The sequence below is a fragment of the Mustela nivalis genome (assembly GCF_964662115.1).
Source record: "Mustela nivalis genome assembly, chromosome: 5".
NCBI classification, from domain to species: domain Eukaryota; kingdom Metazoa; phylum Chordata; class Mammalia; order Carnivora; family Mustelidae; genus Mustela; species Mustela nivalis.
In genome coordinates, this window is record NC_139024.1 from 155,069,242 (window position 1) to 155,091,917 (window position 22,676).

The 22,676-nt window shown below is 42.1% G+C and overlaps 2 protein-coding genes and 2 pseudogenes across 4 annotated transcripts; 2 read left to right on the forward strand and 2 right to left on the reverse strand.

Moving 5' to 3' along the window:
• Nucleotides 1–6,086: 6,086 nt before the first annotated feature.
• On the reverse strand, nucleotides 6,087–6,482 carry LOC309864426 (histone H2A type 1-A; the record flags this gene model as incomplete). Its single annotated transcript, XM_082729849.1, has 1 exon — nucleotides 6,087–6,482. The coding sequence occupies one exon, from the start codon at nucleotides 6,480–6,482 to the stop codon at nucleotides 6,087–6,089; it is 396 nt and encodes a 131-aa protein (XP_082585975.1).
• A 295-nt stretch (nucleotides 6,483–6,777) lies between these two features.
• LOC309864862 (histone H2B type 1-A) lies at nucleotides 6,778–7,230 on the forward strand. Its single transcript, XM_082730744.1, has one exon. The coding sequence runs from the start codon at nucleotides 6,800–6,802 to the stop codon at nucleotides 7,181–7,183; it is 384 nt and encodes a 127-aa protein (XP_082586870.1). The 5' UTR covers nucleotides 6,778–6,799; the 3' UTR covers nucleotides 7,184–7,230.
• Nucleotides 7,231–17,654: 10,424 nt separating this feature from the next.
• On the reverse strand, nucleotides 17,655–18,095 carry LOC309864028 (histone H2B type 1-A pseudogene; annotated as a pseudogene). The gene has a single exon. The product of its transcript is annotated as a histone H2B type 1-A pseudogene (transcript).
• Nucleotides 18,096–18,326: 231 nt separating this feature from the next.
• On the forward strand, nucleotides 18,327–18,737 carry LOC309864086 (histone H2A type 1-H pseudogene; annotated as a pseudogene). The gene has a single exon. The product of its transcript is annotated as a histone H2A type 1-H pseudogene (transcript).
• The last annotated feature ends 3,939 nt before the right edge of the window (nucleotides 18,738–22,676 follow it).

Genomic DNA, 22,676 nt, shown 5'->3' on the forward strand with positions numbered 1-22,676 from the left:
TGAATAATGTTAACTGTTCAACAATATAAATTGCCTGGGGGGGGGGGTAGGAGACACTACCTGAGAACAGTGTTGAGTAGCTCTATTGTACTCCCTGCCCACAGTACTGTCAACAGCCCAGTGCAGCCAGTAAAAGAGCCAAATGGGGGAGTACTAAGAATTGAACAAGGTAGTGTCCCACCCCCTCATCCAGGCTGCTGTGCCCAACATGGCCGCCATCTTAGGTACCTTGGCCATGATCCTAGCAGTGTGCCGTGATGTGCTGAACTTGGCAAATACTTTTTTTCACTATACCCCTGGGCAGAGTCATTAGCCAAAGTCCCTCTTTATGTAGAAGGGGCAACCTGAGCCATTCAGGTGCTTCTTCAAGGTCAAGCTGAAGTTCAGCATTTCCAAAAGGACTTTCATATGCTAAAGAAGACTCACAGGATCCTGGCGGCCTAGGGGTTGTCAAGCTAGAGCTGTTTTTCCCTCCAGCAAAGCATTAGCTTGAATGTCACACTCTGCCTAACTCAAGTATTTGTCAATGGGCTACGAGAGGTAAAGACATTGAATTTTATCTACGTTTCCTTCTTGCCTCTGTCCTCCTCATCAGTGGGAAAGTAGCCAGAGACTTGTCCCTGTTTTCCCTCCCCACAAATAGGCCCATTACATTGGTGACAAATGTAAACACTTACTTCTTGACAGGCCACCCTGAGGGCTTTGCTGGAACATCAGCAAGGGAGAGGATGGGCACAGAACTCCCAGAAAACTCAAGTCCCAGGCACCACCGTAAAGTTTCTGGGAGTCAAAAGAGTAAGGGAACAACGTGTGTTGGAGAGGATGTGGAGAAAGGGGAACCCTCTTACACTGTTGGTGGGAACGCAAGTTGATGCAGCCACTTTGGAGAACAGTGTGGAGCTTCCTCAAGAAATTAAAAATAGAGCTTCCCTATTACCTTGCAAAGATACAGATGTAGTGAAAAGAAAGGCTGTCTGTACCCCAGTGTTTCTAGCAGCAATGGCCACAGTCACCAAACTGTGGAAAGAACCAAGATGCCCTTCAGCAAACGAATGGATAAGGAAGATGTGGTCCATATACACTATATACACTATGCCTCCATCAGAAAGGATGAATACCCAATTTTTGTATCAACGTGGATGGGACTGGAAGAGATGATGCTGAGTGAAATAAGTCAAGCAGAGAGAGTCAGTTATCATATGGTTTCACTTATTTGTGGAGCATAACAAATAACACGGAGGACTTGGGGGGATGGAGAGGAGAAGGGAGTTGAGGGAAATTGGAAGGGGCGGTGAACCATGAGAGATTATGGACTCTGAAAAACAACCTGAGGGTTTTGAAGGGGGTGGGGGGAAGGTTGGGGGAGCCAGGTGGTGGGTATTAAGGAGGGCACGTATTGCATGGAGCACTGGGTGTGGTGCAAAAACAATGAATACTGTTACGCTGAAAAGAAATAAAAAATAAGAGAGTAAGGGACTGTGCACATTGTCCCAGAAGCTGGGATTAAGATGCAAACCTATCCAACCCCTAAGAATGTGAAAGGGGCACAAGCTTTGATAGGGATTTGGGGGTTTGGGAGGACTTTTATTGTCCAGTTGGCACACTGCCTCTGTCCCTTATGCCACTTGGTTTAAAGGGGGGGGCACAGACGGGAGTGGGGATGAGAGCAGCAAGCCGCCCTTGAGAAGACCAAGCTACTAGTGAGCTGGGTAAAGCTCTGGGCATCTCCCAAGCAGGCTTACTGCTTGCATTAGCTGTTTTTCTGACTCCAGAAGGTATGGGCCAGTCACTGGGGCAGAGACAACAGGAGAGAGAAGCCTTAGGATTTTGTTTCCAACTCTGAAAGGACATAGGACAAAAAGCCACCAAACACGAAATGATGCCTCACCTCACTACTTAAAAAAAACAGAAATTCACTCAGGCTAATAATTCTAACAGTAAAGTCTCACCTGCACTTGCTCAGGTGGCACACTGGAACCACTCTGGACCACAGGACAGGGTTATTTCAAACAGATAAAGAGAAGCAGTTACACCACCGCATCAGGAAAAACTGGACAGTAGACAGTCCTCCCAACACAATGATGTGTCCACCCAGATGCACTCTTTGCCGAGACCGCTGTCCTCCCTCTAATGTTGCTGGGCAGCAAGCGGACATCTAACTCAACCTGGGCCTGCTCCATTCCTCTGGGAATCTGGACCTCGGGTAAGGAAGCTGGACTCTCCAAGAGGCTGAGGCTGAAACCTACAAAAACAAGCAGGTGCCACCGGCTCCTCTTCAAACTGCTTATGAACCTAGGTCCCGGGGGACAATCTTCTGCTTTTTGAGTGGTCGATGCAACTAGGAGGACGATCCAATCAGAGTTGACCTGAAGTATCTCATTTACATTCACGTGCATCTTGATTTTTTGTCTCCTCAGAAATTGAGTTTACCCAAAACCTCGTCCGAATATGCGATTTATTAGTAAGTCCTGTGGCTTCACAACTCGTTGCTGTCTTTTCCTCAAGACTGGGGGGCTGTGTCTCTTATTTCCAAGTCTTTCTCTAAGTTTTCTCTCAGGTCCAAGGAAGGCTCCAGGAAGTCACCATGGCAGAAGAAGAATGGCAGGAAATGGCAGAGATGTTACGGACAGCCCTATTACACTAACTATAGAGTAGGTCTTGAAGATGGTTCACCCCCAAACTGGCATCTCTACAGAAGCCCTGTGAATGAATGAATGTTCATGATTTTACAGCACCTCCCCATGAGTCTACTCACCTGGCTCTTTACAGTGGGCTCTTGGTTATCATGTATAGGGAATTCCAGACGGTTCCTGCACTCTCATGCCTGGGGAGCTGGCCAGGCACACAGTGTGTAGGGCACTATTTCCTATCACCAAGTATACTGGCCACAAATGAGTTTTTTTAAATTTTTTTTTTTCACAGAGAGAAAGCTCAGGTGGGACACGGAGGGGAGGGGCAGAGGGAGAGAGCGAATCTTAAGCAGGCTCCACGCCCAACACAAAGCCCGATGAGAGTCTCGATCTCACCACCTGGGGATCATGACCTAAGTCAAAATCAAGAGTCAGGTGTCCCTCAAACGAATTTTTTAGGAGGACATGAGCATCCAAACCCTGGAGACTCCTTTCAGAGCCAATTACACTGGCATGTTAAGAGCTGGATTTCAGGTGTTTGATTTTGGATTTAGAACTTTTCCCTGTTTTTTTTTTTTTTAATTTTTTATTTAGTAAATTTGAGTTTATTGTTCTGTTCTTTTCAGTAAGTTTTCTAACAGAGTAATTTTTTAAAAAAAAGATTTTAATCTAAAAAAAAAAAAAGGGGGCGCCTGGGTGGCTCAGTGGGTAAAGCCACTGCCTTCGGCTCAGGTCATGATCTCAGGGTCCTGGTATCAAGTCCTGCATAGGGCTCTCTGCTCAGCGGGGAGCCTGCTTCCTCCTCTCTCTCTCTCTCTGCCTGCCTCTCTGCCTACTGGTGATCTCTCTCTGTCAAATAAATAAATAAATAATCTTTAAAAAAAAAAAGATTTTATTTATTTATTTACTTGACAGACAGAGATCTCAAGTAGGTGTAGAGGCAGAGAGAGAGGGAGAGGAGGAAGCAGGCTCCCCGCTAAGCAGAGAGCCCAACTCGGGTGTGGATCCCAGGACTCTGGGATCATGATCTGAGCAGAAGGCAGAGCCTTTAACCCATTGAGCCACCCAGGCACCCCTAACTGAGAGTAATTTTAGATTTATAGAAAAGTTGTCAAGATAAGAGTCCCTGCTACTCCTCACCCAATTTCTCCTACTGTCAATATTTGTGCATTTCTTACAAGCAAGGAGCAAACACTGGTAAATCACAGTGACTTGAACTCTAAACTTTGTTTGGATTTCAATAGATTTTACCTAATTTGTTTTTCCCCTGTTCTAGGATGTAACCCAAAATACATGACATTTAGTGGCCATGTTTACTTAGCCACCTCTGGGCTATGACAGTTTGTCAGAATTTCCTTGCTTTTCATGACTTTCATAATTTTGAGGGTTTATAGTCAAGTATTTTATAAAATGTTCCTCAACTTGGATTTGTCTGATATTTTCCTCACGGTTTGATTGGAATTATGGGGTTCCTGGGAGGAAGACCAAAGATGTGAAATGCCCTTCTCAACATACCAATTTAAAGGTACATTTTTGACACGGCTCGTCACTGATGCTGTGCACTGATCACCTGGCTGAGATACTGTTTGCTAGATTTCTCTACTCTAAAGTCATTTTCTTTCTCCCCCGCCTTTCTGTACTCTGTGCTTTGGCAAGGCTGAGGTCTCGAACGCTACCTGCTTGATATAAGTGTATCTATTGAATTATTTAGAATTTTTCGGTTTAGAATTTTTGCATATCCCTCATTTAGACATTTATACCATTATTCTTCCTTGATTTTAAAATTTCACATTAAAAATTTAATTGCTATGTTCTAGACATTATCTAATTTTGTTCAATATATCTGTACAATTTTCAGTCTTCAAAATTTTTCCTTCCTTTTGTGCCTTCCCCAATTGCATGCCTTAATTGGTATTTATGTCCTTTAATTCAAGAGATGGTTAAAACTCTTTCATAACCCAATCTCCCCTAATTGACATATGTATTTTATGCTCATCTTTTAACTTCTTATAGAACTTTATACCTTTCTTATAACTGCTCACTTACATATCCTATGTGTAGATCTCAAGTGTCTGGAACGGCTTTTTTTTTTTTTTTTTTTTAAACCAGTGAGATTCTTTTTCTTTTAGATAGACTACTGAATATTTTGTAGTTATGCATTTGATAGTCTAACTAAATGTTCATTTGTTTTCCAATTTTTCTTGGTGTTCACAGTACAAACAAATCAACTGAAACTATTTTGTACTCAAAATTTTTGAAAAGCTTGGCTAAGATTTCTTAATAATTTCAAATAATTATGATAGACATTTTAAAAAAGATTTTATTTATTTGATAAACAGGGAGAGAGGGAAAACAAGCAGGGGGAATGGGAGAGGGAGAAGCAGGCTCTCCACCTAGCAGGGATCCCTACGGGGGGTGGGGGCTGGATCACAGGACCCTGGGATCAAGATCTAGCAGAAGGCAGATGCTTAATGACTGAGACAGCCCAGGCGCCCCCTCCTGTTTGTTCTTATCCAATCATCACTTAACTATAGTCCTTAATTCAATTTTAGCATTAATGTTGCCTGTCTACAGGTGCCTGGGTGGCTCAATGTGTTGAGCGCGGGCCTCAATTTCGGCTCAGGTCATGATCTCAGGGTCTGGAGATTAAGCCCAGGTGGGGCTCAAGCTGAGTGTGGAGCTTGCTTGCTTGGGATTCCTGCTGTCCCACTGCCCCACTGCAAGTTCTCTAAAAAGTAAGTCAAAGTCACCTGTTTACATTAGCTCAGAAACTAAGTGGTGGTTGCAAAGATAAGAGAAATTATAGTTCCTTCTCCCAATGACTCTAGTATGGTGACTGAACTTTGCTGTCTGGGGTGCCTGGGTGGTGGCTCAGTCAGTTAGGTAGACTCTTGATTTCTGCTCAGGTCATGATTAGGATCCTGAGATTAAAGTCTCCAGGGGGATCTACACGGAGCATGGAAACTGCTTCAGATTCTCTCTCCTCAAAAAAATCTTCCTTGCTGGGGCATCTGGGTGGCTCAGTGGGTTAAGCCACTGCCTTCGGATTGGGTCATGATCTCAAGGTCCTGGGATCGAGTCCCGCGTCGGGCTCTCTGCTCAGCGGGGGGCCTGTTTCCTCCTCTCTCTCTCTCTGCCTACTTGTGATCTCTCTGTCAAATAAATAAATAAAATCTTAAAAAAAAAAAAATCTTCCTTGCTAACCAACCACTTACAGGAAGGCTTGTTGATCCTTAACTTTAAAACTCAGAAGAACCCGTTAGCAGAACCAAAGGTCTAGTATGCAGGGATTTTTTACCAGGATTTATGGCACATGTATATATGTGTATATAGACAACTCACACACATGGCAGTTCATGCACAGCCTTCACTGATCATTTGAGTGGCTCTGAAAAGAGCCTTTGTTTTTTCTTCACCAAATGTTCAGGTCACTCACTAGGATTCATGACTTGTTAACTATTTGCTCTGGGCTTTGTGGTGGTGGCTCTCGGTCTTCTTGGGCAGCAGCACGGCCTGGATGTTGGGCAGGACGCCGCCCTGCGCGATGGTCACACCGCCCAGAAGCTTGTTGAGCTCCTCGTCATTGCGGATGGCCAACTGTAAATGGCGCGGGATGATGCGCGTCTTCTTGTTGTCCCGAGACGCATTGCCAGCCAACTCTAGAATCTCTGCAGTAAGGTATTCCAGCACGGCCGCCAGGTACACGGGTGCACCAGCCCCAGTGCGCTCTGCATAGTTGCCCTTTCGGAGCAGACGGTGGATTCGGCCCACTGGGAACTGGAGGCCTGCTCTAGATGACCTGGATTTGGCCTTCGCGCGAGCTTTGCCACCCTGCTTCCCGCGCCCAGACATAACTGAGTGCACCGCAGCAAACCAACGGCTAGAGACCCTAGGGGGCCTATTTATAGTCTGACAGTAGGTTGTGATTTGCTGTCTGATTGGCTGACGGCTATCTAGCCAATCAGAAAGCCTCGCCAGAATCACCTCATTTACATTCACGCCACTGCCTACTAACCAATCAGACGGTGTCTGCTCAACGCGTCACTTCAGAGCTGTGCCTATAAATACTGCTCTCGCCAGCCTCCAGTGATCTTTGCTTACTTGGTGCGTACTGGAGCCGTTAGAGCTGTAACTGGAGAGCTGTAACGCTATAGAGCTGTACACTCATCATGCCAGAGCTGACTTCAAAGGGCACGACCATTTCCAAGAAGGGCTTCAAAAAAGCTGTAACTAAAACTCAGAAGAAAGAAGGAAAGAAGCGCAAGAGATGCCGCAAAGAGAGCTATTCCATTTACATCTACAAGGTGCTGAAGCAGGTGCACCCTGACACCGGCATCTCTTCGAAAGCCATGAGCATCATGAATTCCTTTGTAACGGATATCTTCGAGCGCATCGCGGGCGAGGCGTCCCGCCTGGCGCACTACAACAAGCGCTCGACCATCACGTCCAGGGAGATCCAGACGGCCGTGCGCCTGCTGCTGCCCGGGGAGCTGGCCAAGCACGCCGTGTCCGAGGGCACCAAGGCCGTCACCAAGTACACCAGCTCCAAGTGAACGTGCCAAGTAAGCGTCCTCACCTAAATAACCCAAAGGCTCTTTTCAGAGCCACTTAAATTTCCTGGAGAAGGGCTGTGGGCTCTCCGCTGACCGGGCACAGTCCCTATATCCTGGCAAGCTGAGAATTAAAAAAATTTTAGGAAACTGGTTGAAGTAAGTGCTAGTTCTCCTTGGAACAGTGACTTGTTCAGCCAATTGAGGACCAAATAGTGCTGTAAAAAGAAAAACCTGCAACTGAAGTTGCCCGAGTACTGTCCCCAATGGTGCCAAGATTCACATTACATGCTAGGGCTACTGGTATTTTCCATGGGAGCCCTGAGCATCTCAATAGAAGAAATTCTGTAATGCAAGTTCTGAGAAGCAGACTGGGATGTTGAAGACTGGCTCACAGTCTGCAGAGCAGAAGGAGAGGGCCAAGGACAGCCAGAAATGGGGCTGGTTCCCAAGACCCTGATATCATGACCTGGGCTGAAGGCAGATGCTTTAACTGAGCCACTCAGGTGGCCCTGTAGCAGGCCTTTGTCCAAAAATCTTCCCCAGTAGAAGCTAAGGGCCTGAAGCTGTGGAGAGCCCTTGAGACCCTAGGGTATTCTGGAGAATATTAATGATATTTTGCTTCCTGTTTATTGTTGTGCATGAAATAATTGGTCCTATAGACTACTCTAGATGCCCTGAAGTTGCAGAGTTTGAGGTGCTATCTCTTAGTTCAAGGTGTTCTATGTTAGACGTTCACAGAGGGCATGTTGACACTGAATGTGTAAATGTTAGTGTATGAGGTTTTCAGATTGGAACTCACTAACCTGGCTAGTCACAATCAGCTGGTAAACAGTAACTTTAACTGAATCATTTTTACATTGATTTTCTACACCTATGATCACTTGTTCTGTTGTAAGATTGATCATTAAATGGTGTCTGTGTCCTGGGACGCCTGGGTGGCTCAGTGGGTTGAGCCTCTGCCTTCGGCTCAGGTCATGATCCCAGGGTCCTGGGATCGAGCCCTGCATCAGGCTCTCTGCTCGGCGGGGGGCCTGCTTCTCCCTCTCTCTGCCTACTTGTGATCTCTCTCTGTCAAATAAATAAAAAGAATCTTAAAAAAAAAAAATGGTGTCTGGGTCCTGCATCACTGCATCATCTGGACTCTTCTCAGAGAAGCAGACCAAGTACTAAAATCCATACATGATTGAATTCAATGACCTTAAAAGGAAGGGATCAATTACTTCCAGCAGACCGGTGATTTAGCTGGAATCCTCAACTTGACTTAATTTAAAGCACTTTTTAAAATGATTTAGAAGTGTATACATGTTTTCTTCTCACTAAATAAACTTTAGTGCCACCCAACAGTGCCAAGCCTGACGCAGCTTTTACCTCAGATTATGTTTTGGTTGCAAAGAGCAGGAAGTACCAAATGAATGAGCTGATAGAATACGTAATGTCACTAATCAGGATGTCCAAAGGTAAAGAAATTGCAAGAGTGGGATAACCGAAGTCCCGGTTCCATCGCCATGATAGCCTCAGCAATTCTCCACACCCTGACTTCACCGTCATGCTGGCTACAGGCCCAAGTGTTCATGCAGACAGGGTGAAGTAAAAGCAGGAAGAAATAGTCTATTTCACTGGGTCTCTGACTGAGAGCAAGAAAAGCCTTCCCTGAGCATTTCCTTGTCACTTTTCCTTTTTTTTTTTCTGAAAGAGAGAGAGAGAGAGAGAGAAGTACAGAGGGGGAGGGAGAGAGAATCTCAAGCTGACTCCCAGCTCAGCAGGGAAACAACATGGTTCTCCCAACCCTGGGATCATGTCCTGAGCTGAAGTCAAAAGTCAGATGCTTAACTCACTGAGCCACCCAGACACCCCACCTTCTCTCTTTTCTAAACCTGATTCTAGTCCCAAATACTGCTTGAGCCATTCACCTACAGGGAATGGGTGTCTGGTATGGGCAAATCAATTTCCTTCATATAAATTTGTCATATTTTTTATTAAGTATAATTCTAGATATTTTCATTCTTCTCTTATTATAAATGGTGTATTTCCCTATTCAAATCTTCTATCATTTAATTGTTCTATGTGAAGGTATTGTTCTATGTGAAGGTATTGACTTGTGCATCATTTTTATATCCTATTATACTTTACTTAATTGACTTAAATTCTTGTTGGCTTTCTGGTAAATTCTGTTGGGTTTTACACTTTGGTGATAATATCTGAAAATAAACATTTTACTGCCTCCTTTTAATTAGCTTGCTTCTAATTTCTTTCTTCTGTCTGATTTCAATGGCTCACAGACTTCATAAAGATGTTAAATAGAAATGAAGAGAGTAGGCATTCCATTTTTTTTCTTCACTTTGCCGGAGAACCTTTTGCACTATTCTTCATTAGATATATTTCATCATAATGAGAAATAATTCTTCTTTGTCTACTTTACTGAGAACTCTAAGTTAAGAATGGATATTGAGTTTTAGAAAATGCTTTTTCAGCATCACTGGGGATGCTTCTTTAGACATATTATGATGAGTTATTTTAATAAACTCCCTAATACTGAGTTATCCTTGCATTTCTGCATAAAACCCCGCTTGGGCATCATGTTGTTCACTTAATTCCAGTTGGCAATATATCATCTACAATTTATGCTTCAATATTATAAATTAGATAATCTCTATTTTCCTTTTTTGTGTGTAATAGTGTTCAGCTTTTGGTATAAATTTTTATTCAGTTCATAAAAATAATATGGAAGATAATGCTCTTTTTTTTCTTTAAAGATTTATTTGAGAGAGAGAACGGGTGGGCACATGTGCACGGACACATACGAGTGGGGGTTAGGGGGAAGGGGAGAAGGAAAGAGAGAATCCCAAACTCCCACTGAATGCGGCGCTCAATCCTACAACCCTGAGATCATGACCTGAACCAAAACCAAGAGTCCGATGCTCAATGGACTGAGCCACCCAGGTACCCCTAGAAAATAACTGTCTTTTTAATACTCTGAAACTGAATACACTGGAATTCTGTTTTCTTGAAAATTCTGGTAAAATTCCCTTTTCAAAACAATGGGTACTTGGTGTCTCTTTTACAGTTGACAGTTCTTTGACCATTTTCCCTATTCTTTTATGAACCTATTCTGCTTAGATTTGCTAATAATTTGTAGTAAGTTTTGGTAAAATATATTTTACAAGAAAATCATTTAAAGATATCCTCTTAGGGACAAGCAAATTGGTCTCTAATGATTTTCTCTCCACCGTGCATGTAACTACAAGTCCTTTATTATCCCTAATTTTCTGTTTGTGTTTTCTCATTTTTTTACAAACCCCATCAGTTAGTGGCTAGTCTTTCATTTTTTAAATGTATTCATTTATTATTTCTTTACCTTTATATTTATTATTTTACTGTAATGAAAAATTTAAAAACAGTTTGGCCATTTCTCTTTCTCCTAAGTACTTTTCCCAGGTTTTTCATTATTTAACCTTTTGCCTTCCACCGACTCACTTTATTTTTATTTTTCCTAGCTTCTTTAGTGGGGTGCTTACTTCACAGAGAAAATTTTCACACTGCACAGTTTTGATATAAATGAATTTCAGTTATGACAGTTCAGTTAAATAACACCAGTTGTCCAACAACACAGTATGAATTTCAGTAGTGAGTAGATGCATAAATTACAAACTTCAGCATTGGATCTTTAGTTCATATAAGTCATTGCACAGAAAACAAATGTACATTGTTTTCTATCATGTGACCTATCATGTCACTTATTTTATTTATATATATTTTTAAAGATTTTATTTATTTGTCAGAGAGAGAGAGAGAGCACAAGCAGAGGGAGTGGCAGGCAGAGGAAGAAGCAGGCTCCCCCCAAGCAAGGAGCCCGCTGCAGGACTCTGTCCCAGGACCCCGGGACCATGACCGAGCCAAAGGCAGACGCTTAACCAACTGAGTCACCCACATGTCCCATATCACTTCTTTTAAAATGTGTTGGTTTCTGGACACTGCATACATTACTCAGTTTATGTACAAATAGGAAATGTGTACTTTTAGTTGCCACTTTGTCTCCCAGTGATAAATGTACATGACAAGAACTGCTCATCAAAAGAGGGATTTGGCCATCAAGATGAAAGTATAAGAAAAAAAAGAAAAATTATTATCCTGGAAGTGGAATTCAAACTGAATATAAAAGGAGTTCTAGAAGAAACAGCTGGCAGTGAGACTGCTGGCGCTATCCAGAGACTAGCTACATGACCAGAGGAACTCGGGGAAGGTGAACTCACGGACATAAGTCGGAATATGTTTGTGTCGAAAAGGATGAAGATGTTCCAGAGAAAGTGGCTCCGGCAAAACACTTCATAGTACAGGAATTCTCAAAGATATTTCACAACACTGAAAATACAAAGAATAAAATGGTGGAAGCTGACACGAATTTAGAAAGAGCCTGACCCTTCACCAAGGTGTAGAAAAGAAGCTCCGTGTACCCTAAGTTATATGATGATGAGAAGGCAAGCATGTCCAACTATTTTCGCGAAGCTTTTAAAAAAGGAATGACACTTTAATTCTTTAATGGTTTTAATATTTTAAAGCACAATATCCTAAATATTTTTTTTCATTTCCCTCTATAATCATAGCAGTCAGTTAAGGGAATTTTTAAATATCTGGATAAAAATGTAGAAATTATTTAGTAATCATGATTTTTCCCACTGATTATTGAGATTGCTTTGCATCATCATTTTAAGATTTTATACTACCTGAAGAACTGCCTGTATTTATGCGTTCTGATTAATGTAAGCAGTTACACTACCTTTTTTTCCTCTAAGTCATGCTCCCCCCCATTCCCACATATTCACAAATATTCTGAATTCTCACTGATATGTAAGAGTTGCTGAAAGATATGAATTTCTTCATTCTCCAGTAGGAAACTGGAAATGTTTATTATTAGAAAAGCAAAGCCATTGGTGAAACTGTCTTTCCTTAGATCGAACTTGCAGGCCAAGAACCCAGCTTTAGGGACCTTGGTGGCACAAAGGACGGTGGAAAGGGTTCGCGATCTCCGAAGACTTTTAATGTCAGACAAGTTAAGAGCAAAGCTTTAGTCCAAAACCATCCACAGGAAAGCAGTGAAAACACAGGGGTTCCTGTTATTGTTTCAGGTTTTTAAAATGTGCTTTAAGAAGGATACTGTCTGCCTGTTGCCGGCACCTCAGTCTCTGAGTAACATAGGACAGGCATGATGGAATTTTCTGAGGAAAGGGTCACAGCAGAGCTACCACTTGGCTTTAAATACAGTGAGGTTGGGGTTGGGAACTGGGGAGAGCAGATCCTGAAGGTGCACCCCTCCCTAAGCCCCTCTAGCTGTTTACTCCACCCCGACATTACCAGCAATAACTACCTGTTGGGATTTGCCCTGGAAGTAGGGAAGGTCTTCCCTCTCTCTCCCTAATTCTAGGGCTGTGGTGTTGTTATGCCACAGAGCAGAAAACATAAGGAGTGCCAGGAAGGTGAGGGCTGGAAAACAGACAGAGCACCCAAGCCCCTTGAGAGACCTGGATGCTGCCATTGCCCTCAAGCTACCATAATTTCTCTGAACCCAGAACAGCAGAAAGACCTCTGCTGGTGCAAGTCAAAAGAGAAACTTCCCAGTCCCATCTCGGATGGGACCGTGAGGTATGTGGGGCAAGGGAAACCCTCCTGGGGAGCGGGGCCACAACGAGCCAGACCAACGTAAGTCCTCACTCTACTGCCCCGGCAGGCCCGCATTGCTCTTCCTTGAGTGGAGGCCAGTCAGAGAAAGTGGCTGCATTTTGTTGTTACTCTTTGTGTTCCAAAAAAGATTTTAAAATTATGTTTCTTTTTCCTCTGGTCTTTAAATATTTGCTCAATGAATGAACGTGTTATGTGTAAAAGGACAAGACCAAGGAGGTGCTTACTCTTCTTGTGTTTCCTTTTTCCTAGAGTGAGGTAGACATAAACACAAGGTTTCAATTAGTTATGAATGAGGGAGATAATTAGGTGCTCCAAAAAGGCTTTCTGTGGTCTATAATTTAGTCTAAATTACTTCAGTCCAGTTTTTCCTCTGGTGACCAGGAAGACAGTAGACATTCAGAGTGAGCATGCCTACTCACAACAGCCAAAAATCTTTCAAACTAAGAAGGTCCTTCTTGGAGAAACTGGCAAGGAGAAGCTCCCATGATACCATAAGAACATTGGTCTGGGTTTCAAGGTGCCTAAGGAGGCCACTGAGGCTGCCTACATTGACAAGAAATGCCCCTTTACCAGCAATGTCGCCATCTGAGGGTGGATTGTGTTTGGCATGGTGACCAAGATGAAGATGGAGAGGACCATTAGTTATCCAGCAAGACTGCTGCCACCACGTCTGAAAGCATAGCTACTCAGAGAAACACCATAAGATGTCCTATACCTGCCCTCCTGCTTTACAGATGCTCAGATCAGGAACATCATCACAGTGGACAAGTGCCAGTCCCTGAGTCAGACCACATACTTCACCATTCTCAAGGTCACCAAGCCCACTGGCACCAAGAAACAATCTAGAGGTTCTGAGACTGGATGCTTGCCAATGCCAGACAAAACAGAGTTATTTTCCCCATTCATTAGTCAATCAATCAATCAATCAATCAATCACTTCAGCCCAGATAGAATGATGGAAATTTTGTGTGCATCAATGTTAAGCTAAACCTTAGGAGCAATTTGTTAGTTTGTGATGTGTAATGGGTTCAGTTTTGTTCTGTTAAAGGATATATACAAGCCTTAACCCCTCATACCTATGAATGTGTTTGGAAATAGGGTATCATTAAGAGTTAATTAAGAATCTTGAGATGAGATAAATCTGGATTTAAGGTACCCTTATAAGGGAAAGGAGGAGGTCATCGCAGACATAGAGATGCAGAATGGAGGGCCATGTGAAGCCTGAGGTGGGCAGAAGGAATAGGAGTGTCTTAAGCAGACTCCACGCTGAATGTGGAGACTGACATGGGGCTTGATCTCAGGACCCCAGATTATGACCTGAGCCAATACCAACAGTTGGATGCTTAACCAACTCCACCACCCAGGTGCCCCCAAATATGAGCTTTAATAATAAAATAATGCCATATTGAAACAGTTTTCAAAATATTTTAAAAATGTTTGATAGAGTAATATTTTAATATTTATATTTAATATTTAATAATTATATTTAATAGTGCTTTTAAATTTGCACTTGAAATAGCAAATAACAATGATAATATTTTGAGGTTCTCATGGGTATTAATATTTTGAGCGATCGGTAATCATGGTTAAGAGCTAGGAATATGGCTGTGATTTCCATTGGCAAAAAAGCCACAGGTATGGCTAATGTGACTGGTCTGTTTGCTACGTAGTATTCATAACTGAAAAGAATGCTAAATTTCAGTTAATGGTTAGTGAAAACAAAAATTTTTCTCATTTAAGATTACTCTGCCAACTGAATGGAGAATGGATTTTATGGAAACAAGATTAAGAACAGTGAGGCTAGCTAGGGACAGTAATTTAGGTGTGAGATAGATGACAGGACTGGACAAAAATGGCAGCAGTGGAGATGGGGAAAAGTAGCCAGATAACAAAAATATATGGGAAATAAAATCGATACATCTTATAGATAGATTGAAGTGGAGACTGAACAAAAGAACTAACAAGGAAAAAATATCACATCTCTGGCTTGGACAACCACGTGAATGGGATGGCACCATGGCTACCATGAACCGTAAAATTGAAAACACTTGTCAAGAGAGACTGCAAACCCTTGTGGAGAGAATTTTGAGGTGGCTGTTAATGTCAGAATGGCGACGTTGAGAAAGCAGTTGAATTTACTGGTTTGGAATTCAAGGGGAGCCCTAGACTGCAGATATAAATCTGTGAGTCTGCCATAGGTGTTTAGAGCAAGGGGTGTGGTCTAGGCTACGTAGAGTGAGTTTAGTGTCCAATATGCTAGTCACTAGCCATACGTAGTTACTGAGCACTTGAAATGTTGCAAGTCTGAACTAAGACATGCTATAAGTATAAAATACACATTGGATTTCATAAATCTAATTCTTTAAAATGAAAATTATCATAATTTTATCTTTATTACATGCTGAAATTATACATTTTTGGTATATTGGATTAACTAAAATATTTGATTAAACATAATTTAACGAATTTCCTTTTTCTACTTTAAATGTGGCTGCTGGAAAGTTTAAAGTGACATATATGGCCAATGTTTGTGTCTTGCATTATATTTCTGTTGGGCTTTTTGAAATTAAAAATGTATGCCTGCGTAAGAGAATGGAAAGACAGACCGCAGATGGAGAAAATATTTGCAAATCATCTATATGATAAAGGACTTGTACCTAGACTATATTTTAAGAAATGCCTGAAACTCAACAGCAAGAAAATCAACCCAATTAAAAAATAGGCAAAAGATCTGGACAGACATCTCACCAAAAAGATCTACAGATGGTAAATAAGCATTTCAAAAGATCCTCAACATAACGGTTATTAGGGAAATGCAAATTAAAAACAATGAGCTATTACACACACCTATTATTAGAATGGCTAAATCCAAAACATGACATTGCCAAATACTGATGAGGGTTTGGAACAACAAGAATTCTCATTCAGTCCCTGCTTGTGAGAATGCTGAGCGGCACAGCTGCTTTGGAAGACAGTTTAACAGTTCCTTATAAAGCAAAACATACAGCCCAGCAATTGTGCTCCTGGTAATTTTTACCCAACTGTTTCAAAAGTTATGTCAACATAAAACCTGCACACAAATACTTACAACTTTACTTACAATGGCTAAAAAGTGGAAGCAACGAAGATCCCTTGAAATATGTAAATGGAATTCAAGGAGAGCCCTAGACTGCAGATAGAGATCTGTGAGTCTACCATAGATTTTTAGACCAAGCACAGTTGGTCTATCCATACAATAGAGTTATTCAGTGATAAAAAGAACCAAGATAGTAATCCACATAACAAAAATGGGTAAATCTTAAATACATGCTGCTAAGGGAAAGAACCAGCCTGAAAATCAAAACTCCTCAACTCGAGTTGATCAGGATTTGGGAGCTGTGCAGATATCTGCTGTTTTATAAGGTCTTATTAGGGCAGCTGGGACCCCTGAGTGGAGATGATGCCCCCTTCCCATACAATGTGGCATAGAGGTTCCATCTATTACCTCCTTCAAGGACTCCTGGCTAAGGCATTCAGAGGTTCTGCAAGGGCGTGTGACACTTTTTTCCTATGAATTTTTACTATACATATTCAACTAAATGGCATTTCAGTTTGTTTTTTTATTTTTATTTCTTATAAAGAAGATGTATATATATTACATCTTTCTAGAAAAGGAAGAAACTAAAAATTAAGAGTCAAACTGAGGATTCTAGCTGAACCACAGGTTTCTGGGAAGTAGTCATAATAATTTGAGTCCTTTTTTTTTTTTTTTTTTTTGTCAATTTCCATGGCCTTTTTCACTGATTTTTAAAAATGCTTGTGGGCTCTCTCAGAAGAGTCCAGATAATTATGGCAGATTAGATTTTGTACCTAAAGTCCTCTGCTGTGATTACCGGACATCCTATTTTGATAAATTCTGTATGACCCGATTTGAAACATCATGGTATTGAGCCCAGAAGTACATGGTACAAGCACAATTTAATGATCCAATCACAATATAAAAAACAAGTGGCCCTATTATAACTTGTAATAAATGATGCAAAAAAAGAGTGAATTCATTAATGTTCCTCGTTTGCCAGTTGATTGGGGTTAGCCAATTATTGGGCTCCAGTGTGAATTATTTGGCAGGGCAAAGTGTCCACATTCCTGTCAACCTGCTCTTGATATATAGCCCAGTTTAGAAACCACAATAAATGTTCGGATAAAATCAGACCAAGAAATTCTGGGCTTTGGGCTTCAAATATCAGCAGCTTATGGGCAGCTAGCCTGACACAAAGAATTTTTTCACACATCATAGCCAATGTAAAGAGGAAGCAAAACAGCTGTAACTAATGCTCCCATACTAGACAGTCTTAAGGTCTGTAAAGTCTGTCCACAGCTCCAGGCTTTCACTGTTATCTGATACAAAGTACTTAAAACTAATATTTTTTAAATAAAGGGAAGCCATATTCCTTATGGCTCTCATGGCCCATGGAAGGATCTCCCTGAGGACACGGGATTACTGGAATTTTTTTCTGTTCAAAGGATTCCCTTCTCTGAATTTCTTCACCTAGATATAAAGTCTCACTGAAAATGCTGTAAATGCATAAAGAATCCAGTTAGGTGTTTAGTACTAAGATAGTCATGCAATCACTCCAGTGAGACCTCATTATTTCTCAAAAGATATTGTGTGAGCAAAGTGAACTTGGAAAAATGGACCAAGAAATCTATTTGCTTGTTACACCAGCAGTTTCCAAGTCAGAACACCTACCCACATACATTACAACTAAGACGAGCCTACAGTCTTTTGGAAAGTGTGGGTGGCTCTTAAAAGAGCCTTTGGGTTCTAAAGCTTGTCTAGTGACTGGAGTCATTTTACTTGGAGCTGGTGTACTTGGTGACGGCCTTGGTGCCCTCGGACACGGCGTGCTTGGCCAGCTCCCCGGGCAGCAGCAGGCGCACGGCCGTCTGGATCTCCCTGGACGTGATGGTCGAGCGCTTGTTGTAGTGCGCCAGGCGGGACGCCTCGCCCGCGATGCGCTCGAAGATGTCGTTGACGAACGAGTTCATGATGCCCATGGCCTTGGACGAGATGCCCGTGTCGGGGTGCACCTGCTTCAGCACCTTATAGATGTAAATGGAATAGCTCTCTTTGCGGCATCTCTTACGCTTTTTCCCTTCTTTTCTCTGAGTTTTTGTTACTGCTTTCTTGAAACCTTTCTTGGAAATGGTAGTGCCCTTCGAAGTCAGCTCTGGCATGGCTGGTAAACAGCTCCAATGTGGCCAACAACTGGCACTTGGAGAAGCCAAGTGTGGTATTTATAGGCGCAGAGCCCAATGACGCGTTGGGCGGCCAGCATCCGATTGGTCAATGGGTAGTGGCGTGTTTTTAAATTTGGTGATTCCAGGAACATCCTCTCATTGGTAGACGAATAGCCAATCAGATAAATGGGCCTGGTGCCTGGCCTAACGGAAATTCCCTCCGTTATCACACAGGTGTTCGTAAGCAATGACAGGTGGAGGCAAGCAGGGCGGCAAGGCGCGCGCCAAGGCCAAGACGCGCTCGTCGCGGGCGGGTCTGCAGTTCCCGGTGGGCCGCGTGCACCGCCTGCTCCGCAAGGGCAACTACTCGGAGCGGGTCGGGGCCGGCGCGCCCGTGTACCTGGCGGCCGTGCTCGAGTACCTGACGGCCGAGATCCTGGAGCTGGCGGGCAACGCGGCGCGCGACAACAAGAAGACGCGCATCATCCCGCGCCACCTGCAGCTGGCCATCCGCAACGACGAGGAGCTCAACAAGCTGCTGGGCCGCGTCACCATCGCGCAGGGCGGCGTGCTGCCCAACATCCAGGCCGTGCTGCTGCCCAAGAAGACCGAGAGCCACCCTCATAAAGTCCAGTCCAAGTAATACCTCAGAAGCAGTAAAGCTTCGCGAGTGAAAACAAACCCAAACTGAACCAAAAGCTCTTTCCAGAGCCACTCACATTTTCTGAGAAAGAGCTTAGATTTACAAAAAAGTTAACGAAGAACAGTAATGGATTCACCTGCAATAAATAAGGATTTAGTTGACCACAACTCTTTTTAACAGGACGTGGAAAACTATCTAGTTAATGGTGACCGAGACCTCTGAAGCAGTTTGCCTTAACGTGCAGTGACTTTTCCAACGGAACTGTTTTCGCCCTCCAGAGGACACAGAGTAGCCATCTGGCAGGCTCTTGGGGGCAGAAGTGCCTCTCCTTGGCAAAGGAGCAAACTTAGATTAGGGCTGTTGTGACAGCAACAAACTTAGCACCAAACAAGGGGTATGATTGGTCTTTTGAGCCTTTGTGGATTATCAGAACATTGTGACTCAGCAACTTGAGGTCATTAACCCAATTCCACCCTCTGCTCCAAGAATCCATAAGAGGGCAGTGAGATAGGCTGGTCTGTCACTTATGGTTTCATCTCTTGCCCCATGAGTCCTCTAAAATCCTGAAATTTATCAGAACTGGACCACATTGAACATTCTACCTAGTAGAAATAAAACTGAAATGTGACTACCTTCCCATCTTAAATATACATTCTTACACAGTCCAACTAAACTCACCAGTATGTTAATCAACCAATAATATATGACCATCATATAAGAATGGCACCCAAATAACACAATGCTGGAAATAAGAACCAAATTTGTTGCCTTCACTGGAATATAACAATATTATTAGATCTCTGACCATTTTCTCTTTAAAATCTAGCAGGAAAATTTGGGATTCCCCAGATGAATCTCCTCTCCCTTTGTTATCACAGACAAATTAAATCCTACATGATATAAGTAATTTTATTCCTAACACCTTTCTTTTGATTTTCCTTAATCGCAGCCATTCAGGTTCTGCTTAGATTCTAGGCTGCTGTCTGTGTTCTTTCTGGGCAATTTAGGATCTTGTATTATCTTAAGGGCCCAGGTGGGGCCTAAATCCAGTAATAACTGGTTATAAGAAACCAAAGAGAAGACACAGAGAAGGGAAGATCATGTGAAAGTCGAAGGCAGTTGTTAGAAGTGATATGGCTACAAGCCAAGGGACACTAAAGATTCCTGGAAGCCACCAGAAAAGAGGAGGGAAGCATGGGACAGATTCTCTCCCTAAGCACCCAGAAGGAACCAGTTCTGTTACACTTGAATTTGACTTCTTCCTGCCAGAAATATACAAGAATAAACTTCTGTTTTAAACCCCCAGTTTGTGTTTGTTATAGCAGCCATAAGAAACTAATATTCTCTTTTAAGAGAATGCAAAGACAAGCTATAGACTCAAAGAAAATAGCTGCAAAGCACATATTTTACAAAGAACTAGTACTTAGGATATATAAAGAACTCCCAAAACTTAACAGTAAGAAACTAGTCAACAATCCATTTAGAAAATGGATGAAAACATAAATGGATTTCACCAAAAAAGATATACAGATGGCAAATAAGCACATGAAAAGGTGTTCAATATCATATGTCATTAGGTAATTTAAAATTAAAACCACAATGAGATGCCATTATACACTGACCCCAATGACCAAAATCCAAAACACTGACACCACCAAATGCTGGCTAGGAGCTGAAGTAACGGTACAACATTACAGTGCCGGTTGTAGTGAAAAATGGGACAGCCACTTTGAAAAACACAGTTGGTTATAAAAGTAAACATTAGCTTAATATTTGATCCAGCAATTGTGATATATCTATCTAAGATTATGTGTGTGTGTGTGTGTGTGTATGTGTATGTATACCTCCCAAATGTTTATAGCAGTTTTATTCACAATTCAGTTCAATAGATGACTGGATAAATAAACTATGGTACATCCATACAAGGAAGTTTTATTCAGTGATAAAAAGAAATGAGCTATCAAGCCATGAAAAGGTAGCAGGAATCTTCAAAGCATACTGCTAAGTGAAGGAGCCGGTCTGAAAAGACGATGTACTACATTAGTCTATTAACATCCTGGGAAAGGCAAAACTATAAGAACAGTAAGAAAGACCAGTGGTTGTCAGGATTTGGTGGAAGAGATGAAGCATGGAGGACCTTTAGGACAAGGAAACCATTCTCTGTAATACTATATGGTGGGTACATGACATTATGCAGTAGTCAAAACCCACAGAACTAACAGCACAACACAGAGTGAATGCTAATGTAAATTATGGATTTTCATGAATAATAATATACCAATAGAGAATCATTAATTGTAAAAAATGTGCCACACTAACACAGTGGCAGAGGAAGTATATTAGGTATATGCACTTTTTTTTTTTAAAGATTTTATTCATTTATTTGACAGATCACAAGTAGGCAGAGAGGCAGGCAGAGAGAGAGGAGGAAGCAGGCTCCCCACTGAGCAGAGAGCCCAATGCGGGGCTTGATCCCAGGACCCGGAGATCATGACCTGAGCCGAAGGCAGAGGCTTTAATCCACTGAGCCACCCAGGCGCCCCGGTATATGCACTTTCTACTCAATTTTTCTGTCAACTTGAAACTGCCTTTAAAAATAAAGTCCATTTTTAATTTTTTTAAAAGATTTATTTATTTGAGAGAGTGTGTGAGAGAGAGATCATGAGAGGGGAGGGATAGTGGGAGAAGCAGACTCCCCACAGCAAGGAGGTGAATGCGAGACTCCATCCCAGGACCCTGAGATCATGACCTGAGTGGAAGGCAGATGCTTAACAACTGAGCCACCCAGATGCCCACAAAGTCTATTCTTTAAAAAACAAAACTCCAAAAGATTACCTACTATATAATTCATTTTACATAACATTCTTGAAATGACATAAAGAAACAGAAACTGTATTAGTGGCCCAAGAGGAGTGTGGGTGACAGAGAAGTGTCTGTGCTATAAAAAGGAAATATGAGGGATCCCTGCCATTACAGATTGCCATGTTGATTATCTCAATGTCAACATCCTGGTGGTGATACTGTACCAAGTTTTGCAAGATGTACATTTTGGGGAAACTGAGTAAATGCTACACGGTTTCTGTAATATTTTTTACAATTGCATGTGAATCTACAATATCTCAAAATAAAGTTTACTTAAAAAATTTTGGGGGGCACCTGGGTGGCTCAGTTGTTAAGCATCTGCCTTTGGCTCAGGTCATGATTCCAGGGTCCTGGGATCGAGCCCCATATTGGGCTCTCTGCTAAGCGGAAAGCCTGCTTCTCCCTCTCCTACTCCCCTTGCTTGTGTCCCTCATCCTGTCAAATAAATAAATTAATTAATTAAAAAAAATTTTATAAGATGCAGTTGAAGTCATACTGAGAGGGAAATCTAGCACTAAATGGTCATATTGGAAGAGGAGAAAGTTCTCAAATCATTACTACAAACTTCCACATAAAGGTATAGAAAAAGAAGAGCAAAATAAGTTCAATGCAAGAAGAAAGAAAGATAAGAAAAGAACTCAGGGAGGGCACCTGAGTGGCACAGTCAGTTAAGCATCTGACTCTTGGTTTTAGCTCAGGTCGTAATCTCAAGAGTCAAAGAGATCCAGTCCCGAGCTGGGCTCCATGCTCAGCACGGAGTCTGCTTGAGTTTTTCTCTCCCTCTCCCTCTGTCCCTCCTGCTCTTGCTCTCTCTTTAAAATCAATCAATCAAAAAAAAAAAAAAAGAGAGAGAGAGAGAGAGAGAACTCAATGAGATTAAAAACAAACCAAAAAAAAAAAAAAATAGAAAAACCATGGCAACAATGTTTTTTAAAAAAATCAATACAATTGAGAAACTCTATCAAGACTGACAATAAAAGAGAGAAATTACAAATCTCAGAAATAAAACGGGTATATAACAGATCATTAAAATGATAATAAGGGGGGCGCCTGGGTGGCTCAGTGGGTGAAGCCGCTGCCTTCGGCTCAGGT

What these genes read in the sequence shown, in the direction of transcription:
- LOC309864862 (XM_082730744.1), top strand. Translation starts at nt 6,800, where the DNA reads ATGCCAGAGCTGACTTCAAAGGGCACGACCATTTCCAAGAAGGGCTTC.